General features: G+C 38.6%; 1 protein-coding gene across 2 annotated transcripts; it reads right to left on the reverse strand.

Moving 5' to 3' along the window:
* Nucleotides 1-467: 467 nt before the first annotated feature.
* Nucleotides 468-9,643, reverse strand: hsf2 (heat shock transcription factor 2). Of its 2 annotated transcripts, XM_053613781.1 has the most exons (12): nucleotides 9,441-9,642; nucleotides 7,595-7,703; nucleotides 7,375-7,502; nucleotides 6,775-6,899; nucleotides 6,564-6,639; nucleotides 6,420-6,481; nucleotides 6,154-6,232; nucleotides 5,366-5,481; nucleotides 4,643-4,900; nucleotides 3,290-3,392; nucleotides 2,929-2,989; nucleotides 468-1,694 (listed from the first exon to the last, which is right to left on the reverse strand). In XM_053613781.1, exons 1-12 carry the CDS (start codon nucleotides 9,531-9,533, stop codon nucleotides 1,396-1,398), a joined length of 1,509 nt encoding a protein of 502 aa, XP_053469756.1. In that variant the 5' UTR covers nucleotides 9,534-9,642; the 3' UTR covers nucleotides 468-1,395. The 2 variants fall into 2 exon arrangements, with proteins under 2 accessions (XP_053469756.1, XP_053469757.1); XM_053613782.1 differs by lacking the exon at nucleotides 3,290-3,392 and having other exon boundaries at nucleotides 1,552-1,694; nucleotides 9,441-9,643.
* Nucleotides 9,644-11,192: the final 1,549 nt, after the last annotated feature.

An 11,192-nucleotide genomic window follows, 5' to 3' on the forward strand; every position in this document is an offset into this window, starting at 1 on the left:
TCTCTTGTTCGCCGTAAAACGTAAAACTGCCGTGTGTGATCGTGTCCTGTCGCAAAATGCGGTGAAAACTCTCACACGACGTTCATAATGTGATTAAGGTGTTTACATGTCACTACTACACGTGCATAATGCGACTAAAACAGGAGTACTCCACCTGTCTTAATTAGATTATTGCTTACTTAGATTATGACCTTAATTAGATTAAGGTAAGTAAAAATTGCTGTTTACGTGGTAGTTTCTTAATTAGAGTATGGTCTTAATCGGATTAAGAGTGGATTATTGTCGTCCATGTAAACGCAGCTATTGTTGACCAACAGAATGAGTATCAGTGAGTGCTGTATTTATCACCATTTTACACACACTGAATAGTGTGTACAGGAGGTGTGCATTGGTACTGGGATCCAAGGACATAAAAAGGACTGTTTTTACTCACAAGCACATGGGACTGGGTGGTGAGATAATGAAAGGAAAAATAAAAGCCATGTTTATTGAGATGAATGAGTGTAGTCTACCTTCACGGTTATTACTGCATTGATTCATCTTCAGTATCTGCTTTAGTCTTTGTAGGGTTACAGTCGTTACCAATTTGTTTATATTTTGGTAAACAAAATAATGTTAAGTTTGTCTGAACATATTGCGAGTAGGTGTAAACGATAACCAGGGGACGGGGTGAGATTGCTCTAATTTTCTGCAGGAGCAGGCACGATGATCAAGAGTGTCTGCAGGAAAGGACAAGATTGGTCAAGAGCATCTGTTGGAGCAGACAGGATATTTAAGAGTGTCCGCGGAAGAGGGCAGAGTGATGATTGCTACAATCAGGTAGCTTTCGAATAATACAGCCACCAAATCATACAGACTGACACTAATGAAAGTCATTTTAAGCTTTCAGGTTTTCAGATTTTGGGTTTCGCACATCAAAACAGCAATGAGGACAGGCTTGAATTCCTTGCAACTTCTTTAATACCATGATAAAGCTTGGGATATTGACAAAGCATGAACAGAAAGGCAAATCACTGTACTTTCAGAACATTATTGAACTAATAAGAGTACTGTTATGTACAGAGATCTGAGCGCAGGCACTTCTATACCATGTCACATGACTGTAACCCAAACCAATCTCACGGTCACAGGATTCAATATAAAAAAAGGAAACACAAAATTAAAAAAAAAATCTACAAGCTCATCTAACAAACTTGATGTGATGTAACCCTCGTTTATCCAGGACAACAGTGAACAAGATCAAAAAGCAGATGTGACATAATGGAATGTCAATGCAAGAAGAAATGTACCAAAAATTGCTTCAAATAAATAGATCATTTTGATGAATATGTACAAGAAAAACAAACAAACAAACAAACAAACCCCCAGTCTGGTCCATTTTGCTTTTTTCCATCATTAGATATCGAGTTGTGGTGGGTCAGCAGGAGGCACGTCCGAGTCCAGTTCACACAGATAGAAGAGTGTGGCTTCACTGGCTTCTGCTTCAGTCAGGGGCTCGAGACGGATCATTGAGCTGCGTGGAGCCTCTACATTCTGCAGGGATGACTGCAGAAAGTCCATTGGGTCTTCTGTGTTCTCTTTCCCTGAAGCCTGGTTTAGATCTTCAGGCTGTGGTTCTGAAACTGACGGGAGAGGACTGCAACCATCCAGGAAGGCCAGCAGGGGACAGCTGGTGTACTGAATCAACTGTTTATCTGAAACAGGAACAATTATGTTGAAAGGCTCTGTGCTGATCATCAGAAGGTTGAGTTAAAATTCCAGGATTGCCTAAAGAACACTTTGGTCAAAATTAAAATGTACATACTTTCTTTAAAATATAATCAGTTAGCCAGGATGTGTTTCGTGTCTGACGTTTGCATCTTTAGTTTAGCCTTGGACCTATTAGGCTTGGAGCAACCAGTAAAACATTCAAACTAAATCCTCACGCTCTCGCCTCAAACGGCGTCGTTTACGACAGTGGGCCTCATTTATCAGGAGTTTATTAAAAGTGTATAAATGCTTGCTCAAGCCAAAGCAAATGAAATGTTTCTGCAGGAATTTGGCTGGCGTTTCAGAAAATTAGCAGCTGATTGGTTCTTATTTGCCTAACTATGGTAGAAAGCTGGCTCTACCTTCTAATTAACAAAACAATGTTACATCAGACTAGAGAGCTAAATGAAGTAAAATCATCCAAATAACTACTCGAGTACAAGTAGGAGGTGGTTTTAGTAGAGGTTTTAAAAGAATAATATTGTAGGTCCAATGCACAAATAAAAAAACTAACTTCAGACACTCAACACAGGGTGTCAGGGTGTGTAAATGTAATTTTGGCTTAATGATCACATTCATCCCAGACTGTTTAACCCTCCTATTATGTTATGGGTCAAATTTGACTTTTTCCTCATTTAGGCTAATGAAATTTTGTGCAAATATCTCTTCAGATGGTAATATGAGGTTTCTTCCTCATATCATCTTATGGAGTTTTTTACTCGCCACCGTCTTGCTCAATTGGGGTTAATCCACACATTTAAAATCTGTATCCTGTGTTTATATGTTTCTGTAAAGCTGCTTTGAGACAATGTCCGTTGTAAAAAGCGCTATACAAATAAAGTGGAATTGAATTTAAACTGCGGAAGTCATTTTGACCCATAACATAATGGATGTAACTTCCACCCCCCCGACATAACAGGAGGGTTAACTCTACACTTGCACTGTATTATGTCTCATGTGTATGTCGCTTACAAGAAAAAGTGTCGAATGAATATATGTAAATACAAATGCAGGTCCTGAAAGGCTATGGCCACTGAACTGACCTTTCCAGTTTAAATTCATGACGCGGTTCTTAACTCACGAGCTGATTTGAGAAATAACATGAAAGACAACAGCCTTTAGCCTTTCACAGCTTAGAGAACCCAACAGGCACCTGATGAAGAATATCTTAACAATTACCTCCATTGTCTCTCTCAGTCTTAGCAGAAACGTCTCCACCTTTTGAGTTTGAGCCGGTTTCCTGTGGCGAAGATAACAAGGATGAATCGGGTAAATCATAACATCAGAAGCAGACAGTGCCTTGCCATTCATCACTTAAATTAAAGTTTTCTTTTCCATGCTGGACTTCGGTTATATGAAAAGCCTAACGGACAGGACTCGCTGTATCAGTGCAGGCGACGCGATCATGAGATCTGTATCACAATATGAAACTGTGACGCTAAGGAAAATGAAAATGAACAGAGAGGTGCTTCTAACGGAAGCGAAACATAAGAGATGGCTGGGCAGATATCAGCTCATGTTCACCATCACACGCACAAACCTCTAGAACGCTGGAGTCGGTGGAGAACTGTTTTCCATACAGCATGGCCTGAAAGTCTTCCAAGCTGCAGTCAATACTGTCCAAGTAGTCCATCAGCTCAACTCTGTTCAAGAGATCATACTGGTTGATAAACAATGCCACACCTAGGGCAACTTACAGTAGCATTTGGATTCACACCTTCACTCTTTTCTGTTTGAAGTGGCAGAGAAAAGAACCTAATAAGTCAGGTGTTTTCCGCTAACGTTTTTACCAGCAAGTCGACTGGCTCTTTTTCTACTGAAGGACTGACCTTATGTTATATAGGCATCAAGTGAGTGCCTCGTTTCATATCTGACACAGTGGCCTGTCTCTACTCATTTTCAGCTTCATGTATCAATCTTTTAGTAAAGTTGCGTGTAAATGTTTGCGTAAGCCAAGCCGAACTAAAATTTTCGGGAATGCTGATGTCCTTCGTATTCCCACGTGTATATTGATCACCTGTGAAGTGCGAAGTGTGTTCCAGACACAGATTATTTGCATGTAGTGATGCCCACAAAACTCCATAAACGTGCCCAGACAGCTGACAGCACAAAACAATCAATCATGGTAAAGGCAGAAGTGGAAGATATTTTGACTCACTTCTATGCCAAAATTTTTTTTCAGTAATATAGAATATTTATTATAATAAGCGAGCGCCAAATCTTCCATCAGCTTATGGCTACGCACGGACAGACCGGCCTGTCCTCCGTTTATCCGGCTGTATTTCTTTTGTTAGAATTGAATGGTTTGTTTAATTTGTTTTGAATTTCCGAGTCTGCATTGGCTTGCTTTCTTTATTTCTTTCATTTTCCTTAATTAATGCCAAGAATATAAAATGACTGCTTTTTTACAACATTAGCTATATAATAATACAATAAATATTTACTTCAGACACTCAACAGGGGGTGCACATTTAATTTTAGCTTAATGATCACGTTAATCCCAGACTGTTTAACCCTCCTATTCTGTTAAGGGTCAATTTGACCCATTTCCACATTTGAGATGTCTGAAATACTGGTTAATCTCTCTTTTTCTCTTTCTGAGCTGTTCTTTGCTGTTGTTGTGTGTATTTAAACTGTCATTTTGACCCATAACATAATGGATACAACCCCCCCCCCCCCGCCAACATAACAGGAGGGTTAATGGTATTCCTAGTCGCTGACCTAATGAGCTAGCATGAGGATGTGTTTTTGATTGCGAGTCCAATCCTACTACTACAGGGTTGAGAACTATACCATTAAACAGGTTTACTAGTTTTCTGAACAAGCCCTGGCTCCGGCATCGGAGGTGGTCTATAAAGCTCCAGCAAATGGATGCAGTCCGTTTCTGACTTACTTGCCCAAAAGGTTAATGTTCTGAGAAATGGTGCCGCTCTCATTGAGGATGGAGTCCATCATCTTCACAGGGTCCTCCTGACTCAGAACTGAACATTGGTTTAATTGCAAGGTGCTGCTGGTTGGTTGGTTGTTGTCGCAGCTTCTGGATGTTTCGCCTTCAGCTTGAAAAGTAGTGTCTGTTGGTATCTGTCCATTTGTGCTCTCCTTTTCTGTGGTCTCGCTGTTGTCACAGTCTACCTCAATTATTTCAACATCCCTACAGAAAAATATATATAAACACTTTTTTTCTTTTTGTAAAAATGCAACACAGAGTTCCAAGTCAAACAACTGAAATTGTTATTGAATTTTTTTAAATATTTTATTTGGGTATGACAGTGAGCAGTAGCTTTATTTCTACCCTCCCAATTTTAAACGAAGCAACACATCTATGACATCACCTAGAGCGAAATCCACAGCACGTAGCTTGCTAATGTAAATGAAGGGTAGAGACGCGTTTATTTACTTGAGATATAAAAAAGCTCGACTTATGCTGTCCATATTGTACTAAGTACTCTCTAACAGGGATTTAGCTAGACCCTGAGGATATGTTTTTGAAAGGAGACGACTTCTGTAATCTAGACGTCTCTGTCTAGATAAAAGTGTCTGCCAAATGCAGTAAGTGTAATAAGATAAAGAGCTCCCCTTTGATTAGGAAAAAAAACTCAAAACACACAGAGCTTACCCCTCATCTACCACTCTCGTTGTGTCCACTGTGACTTCTGCGTCTTCGTTCGTGATATCACAGATGATGACATCATCGGCAACATCAGTGTTGTTCTTCAGACCACTGACTGCAGACTGATAGAGAGAGATAGAGAGAGGCAGAGAGATTAACAGGATGATTCCACAACCAGCATTTCAAATTTAGCTATATGATGTAGCTAAATTAATATACAAGGACATCTAAAAAAATTTGAATATCATGGAAAAGTTCATTTTTCCCCCCGTAATTTAATTTAAAAAAAGTATAACTTTCATAAATTCGACATTTCTGTATTATAAATTCTTTATTCGAATATTTTGAGATACTGGATTTTTGATTTCCGTGAGCTGTAAGCAGTAATCATCGAGATTAAAACAAAAAAAAGGCTTGAAATATTTCACTTTGTGTAATGAATCTAAAATATATGGAAGTTCCACTTTTTGAATTAAATTACGAGAAAATTAAAAAAAAAATTTTTTTAAAAATGCACCCGTGTACATGAATCAGTTTCCAATCAATGTGAAAATAACGATGATTCTCGTGACCTAACCCATATCCAGATACAAGTCTGAAATCTGCACGCGTACAATAGAGTTCTATTTAGAGCCTTATATTAAGGTTAATTGTTATTTTGCATTTGCAGAGACAATTCTTTCCTGGAAGAGTCTCAAGTTCTCATGACCCAGCATTTTACACAGTTAAAATCATTATCAAGGCTTGTGCCACTTCAACCGCATAATGTGAATACAGCATGGACAAATACATACGTTGCTGTGGTCCACTGGTTCCTCGTAGATCTGGGAAATGAATTTTGACTTCTTTCCATTGCTGCTCAATAGCAGAGGTCTGGTTGTGACATTGAGGGGGGAAAAAAAAAAAGAAGAGAAATAACCCAGGAGTCTAGACACAGTAAACTAAAATAAATAAACAGAAATCATGTGAAAGGTAGATCTTTCTTGATAACAGGCAGAATTCAGCTATTAAAAGGACCTAAAGCATATAAAATATAAAAAGATATAAAAACGAAAGCTACCTCTTGCGTTTTAAGTTCAGCACACGGTTATTCTGGACCAGGGTGATGATGAACTGCACAAGCTAACATGAAAGAAAAGAAAGAAGAACAGAAACATCATGCATTTGTACCAATTCCCAATGATTTTGATTGGATTTGACGTACCTCTTTTATAGCGTGTTGCTGTTGCGCATGCTTCTGCCTGAGATCGGACATCTCTCTCCACAGAGCCTCGTTCTCGCTGAATGAAAACGACGACGGAAAACCGAACGAGAGAGACACTCGTTATTATTAGTATTACCGCATCGTGGTACGCATGCGCAATAATACTTGGAAAAGCACGTAGAGATTCAATATTACAACAACCTTCATTTACCGTTTTAAAGTGGCGAGCCTGGCGTCCATGTTTTCCTGTTTGTCGTGCACGGTTTGAACACTAGACAGAATCTTGGACAGATCCTCTTGCCTCAGTTTGCTGTCTTCTGGTCTGGCACTGGAGACCTAAGACACGGATGGAACGTTTGGACATAGATTTCGTGCGCAGTCTGTAAAACCTACGTAATATGCAGTTTGCTCAGTCTTCACCTTAAAACTCAGGAGAAAAAGAATGAACCACTCTCTGAGGTGCATTCAACTGAGTCTTGAGTACATAAATTCATTCTTTGCATCAATGAAACAGGACAAGGACATTCATATTTCCTAACATTTTAAAACATCAATAAGACTACACAGGGGGGAATGAGAGGCTATGGCAGTGACTAATATTTAGGTCATTTATGGGAGGAGTCTCCAGTGTCAGTGCATGTAAGTCAACTATAACTAAACTGGTTAATAATGAAGAACCTAATATAATCCATTTTCATACATTAGATTTGCTGAATCGATATCGACTGTCCTCGGACACAGTCCGTAAATTAATATCAACACTCTTAGAACCTCCATGAATTCCAGCTCAGCTCGAACATCCCGGACCAACCTTTCTTTTTATATTCTCCAGTAAATCGTCTCGGCCGTTCCGAAAGTAAGGATGCTGGAATTCAACCGGTCCGTCCCGCTCTTGCTTCACTATGCCGGTGTCGATGTGCATCACCTTGCGAAAGCCATCTGTGAAAAGAAATCAAACTCGATTTGTTTTATTTAGCCTGAATTACAGACAACACAAATGGATCACGTAATTACAATGAGAATTCCCTTACACATGTTCAGCTGTCGGACAAAACTGGCCATGTTGTTGTGCTTAAAAAACTTTGGCAGGATTTCTTTGGCGAACCGTTGCTCATCTAGCACAAGGAAACTGTTACCCTCCTGTAAGAAAGGAAGATGGTGTCTGTTAGTAGCGATTCGAATCTACACAGCCCGGTCCACACTCGTGTTATACAATTCCTACAAATTTCATCAGTAACGTAAATACATCCCGATGCAGGCTTTTCCTCATTCTTAGTAAAATAAAGAATGATGCCACCACTACGCTCTGAGATTCGATCTTTAAGCCTGTTTAACACTATGCGATTGCAGTGACTTGATGATACTATTCTGTCTGTTAACATGTTTGTTTGTTTCATCATTGCCACTATAGTATTTGTAGTTGTCCAGTGAGTTTTTGTGTCATCCTACTGGTGGATTTTTGGTGGACTCGAGTGTTGCAGCAGAGTTCACACACTCAGTACGTTTACATGGACAACAACATTCCGATATTAACCCGATTAAGACGATACTCTGATTAAGAAACTACCATGTAAACCTTAATCCTGCTAAAGTCATACTTGAAGTAAACACAAATTGAGTTAAGGGTCCGCTGTCATTATACAGTACGACAGTGGCATCTAGAGGCAGTTTTAAATAAAGTGGCCTCTAGAGAGAAAACTATCACTGACAAATTTTGTTGTGTTATTTGAAGTGTTGTTTTTTTTTTATTATTGACTTTGGATGCCTTTATTTTTATTTGTTATTTGGCGTGTTACTTTTTGCTTCAGTTTGTATGTATATCATTTATTTACTTTAATACCTATTCATAGTTAATATTTATTTAATTTAAAAAGGCACAGGACATTTGCACGCTACAGTCAGTGCTGTTCGTTTTTGTAATAAAGTTCAGCAATATTTTTCTTTCGGTGTCATGTTTTCATTCTCTAAGCGGTTATCGGCAGAATCCACGATCGCTCGACCTCTAATCAGAATTGGCCTCCGTGCAAAAGACGAAGAACAACGATCTTAATGTTTCATGACAGTTAAATAAATAAATAAATAAATAAACAAACCACTACACAGGGTACAAAGTCAACAAAGTGAACAAGCAGTAACGAGTAAATAAGGTCATGTTAATCATTTATAAATGATAAGAATGAGCAGAACGTTGTTACCGAGTTACATATGACAGAAATGTAGAAATCCCAGTATTAAATATCACATTGCTCTTGGGTGTTATAGTAGGATAATGATAACTATCCATGAGTAAGCCATTATTAATATTTAGGATCGATTTTACTTCCAGGTGCGTTCAAATATGCAGCATTTAACCGTCTGAGCGAGCCTGTCTCAATCCCAAACTTTCCTATTTATAATATTTTCTATTTTATTCAATTCTAAGTATCTTCATGTAACACGCCCTGATATGCAAATTACACAATGAATATGCAAATTATAGTTATTTCACAACTAGTTTCTTAGCTAGGTAATTAATTTTTCTTGCAATGCAAAAAGTATGACTTGGTTAGCCACAAGACAGCAAAATAAATTCAATAATAATAATAATAATAATAATAATAATAATAATAATAATAATAATAATAATAATGGGACACTTTACTGTGCGCGTGTACCGTTAGCTAGCTGGCCTGTGTTAGCAACCGCAATACAAACAAACATGACATGCTTAAATACCCGTTACTAGCTAAACGAGCTAACAGAAACATATCTACGTAGCATCTAATGGATTAAATAACTGATGTTAGTAGATAAAAATGTCGTATTGCTTAGCTAGTAGCTAACAATGCTACAGCTAACGGTTAAGTTGCTCTCCTCAAAGCACTTTTTTGATCTAACCTGACTCCAGCAAATGAATTCATTAGTGTCAGAATCTTCGACCAGAGTCCACAGCTTGGTGAGAAACGCAGGAACATTAGAGTTGTGTTTCATTTTGTTAACTGAAGAGGGGAAAAATCCCGTGTTTTGTTAACAGGTTAGCTCTGTTTTTTTTTAAGGACAAAAACACTTGCAGCAGGGAAAATAACGACGCACACGTTGACACCACTTCCGGTTCACGTTTGTAGGCGATGTGATTGGTTGTCTGCGGAGTGACGTCAGCGATGCGTGTAGTCTGCACGTGCAGCAGGGAAAATAACGACGCACACGTTGACAGCACTTCTGGTCTTGACTGATACCTGTACCTTCTCTAACGGTGAGAGTGGGAACCCGAGTCATTTGTTCTTTTCGTGGAGTGTCTTCATTTGTGATGCAGGGTGGCTTAGTGGTTAGCACGTGCGCCTCACACCTCCAGGGTTGGGGGTTTGATTCCCACCGTCCCCCTGTGTGTGTGGAGTTTGTATGTTCTCCTCGTGCTGTGGGGGTTTCCTCCGGGTACTCTGGGTTTTCTCCCCCAGTCCAAAGACATGCACGGTAGGCTGATTGGCATGTCCAAAGTGTCCATAGTGTATGAGTGTGTATGTGAGTGTGCCCTGTGATGGATTGGCACCCTGCCCAGGGTGTACCCCACCTTGTGCCCCATGCTCCCTGGGATAGGCTCCAGGTTTCCCTGTGACCCTGAAAAGGATAAAGCAGTATAAAAGATGGATGGTGTCTTCATTTGTTTTTTTTTTGTTGTTGTTTGTTTTTTTTTTTGGAGAGAATTGAGTAATTACTGTTTCTCTAAAGTTAATTTAAGTTGTGATTTGAGCATCAAGGAGGTTATTTGCTATTTTGAACATAAAATCAAGGCACTAGAAGCTACGATGAAGTTCTTTATTCTTTATTCTATGTGTGTGTAAAATTTGATCTTCACAAGCAAAGGTTTCTTCACAAATCACCTAGGTTTGTGGAAGTTTTACATGAAATGGAGTATTACATTAAATCCTTGAGGTTACTCGATAACAAAAAAAAATTTCTTTTCTACTATGCTATACTATGTGCCGTGAGTAATAAATGTTATATTTTTATTTATTTATTTAGCTTTTTTTTCAATACAATATATTGAAATGGATGTATACGTATGTATGTATGTATATATGTATGTGTGTGTGTTTGTGTGTGTGTGTGTATATATATATATATATATATATATATATATACAATTGCTTGGGATTATATGTATTGCATGTGTGTGATTGAAAGCTGTATCTACACACTGCACTGTTGTTATTTCTTTGCATTAAAACTTCAATTCAGTTTTTATTAAATCAGTTCTCCTCTGTGATTCTGTCTTGTACATTTTACAATATTTCAGCCATACAGTTTGGGAAAATCCAACTGGAAACGTAATACTTTGCTGTAATACCTTTTTCTTTTGCGTATATCCCAATCAAATGGAAGGTTCTAGTATTTTAGTGAAAATAGAGAAAACCATGTTCAAGGTATGTTCATACATGCACCGGTTTTATCGCTGCAAGTCACCAGTCGCTGTACTATGAAGTCACCAGTAGGCGTTCCTACTACTGGTTGCCATAGTGACATTTATCAGTGGTTGGAGCAACAGTGGGTAGCATTCTACGTTTGACAACAAACCCGTTTTCTGGCTAAAATGAAACATCCTGGAGGGAAAACGTTTTTAAATAAAATTCGCCAGTGTAACATTGCGGCCAT

This window comes from Ictalurus furcatus, chromosome 25 (genome assembly GCF_023375685.1).
Source record: "Ictalurus furcatus strain D&B chromosome 25, Billie_1.0, whole genome shotgun sequence".
NCBI lineage: Eukaryota > Metazoa > Chordata > Actinopteri > Siluriformes > Ictaluridae > Ictalurus > Ictalurus furcatus.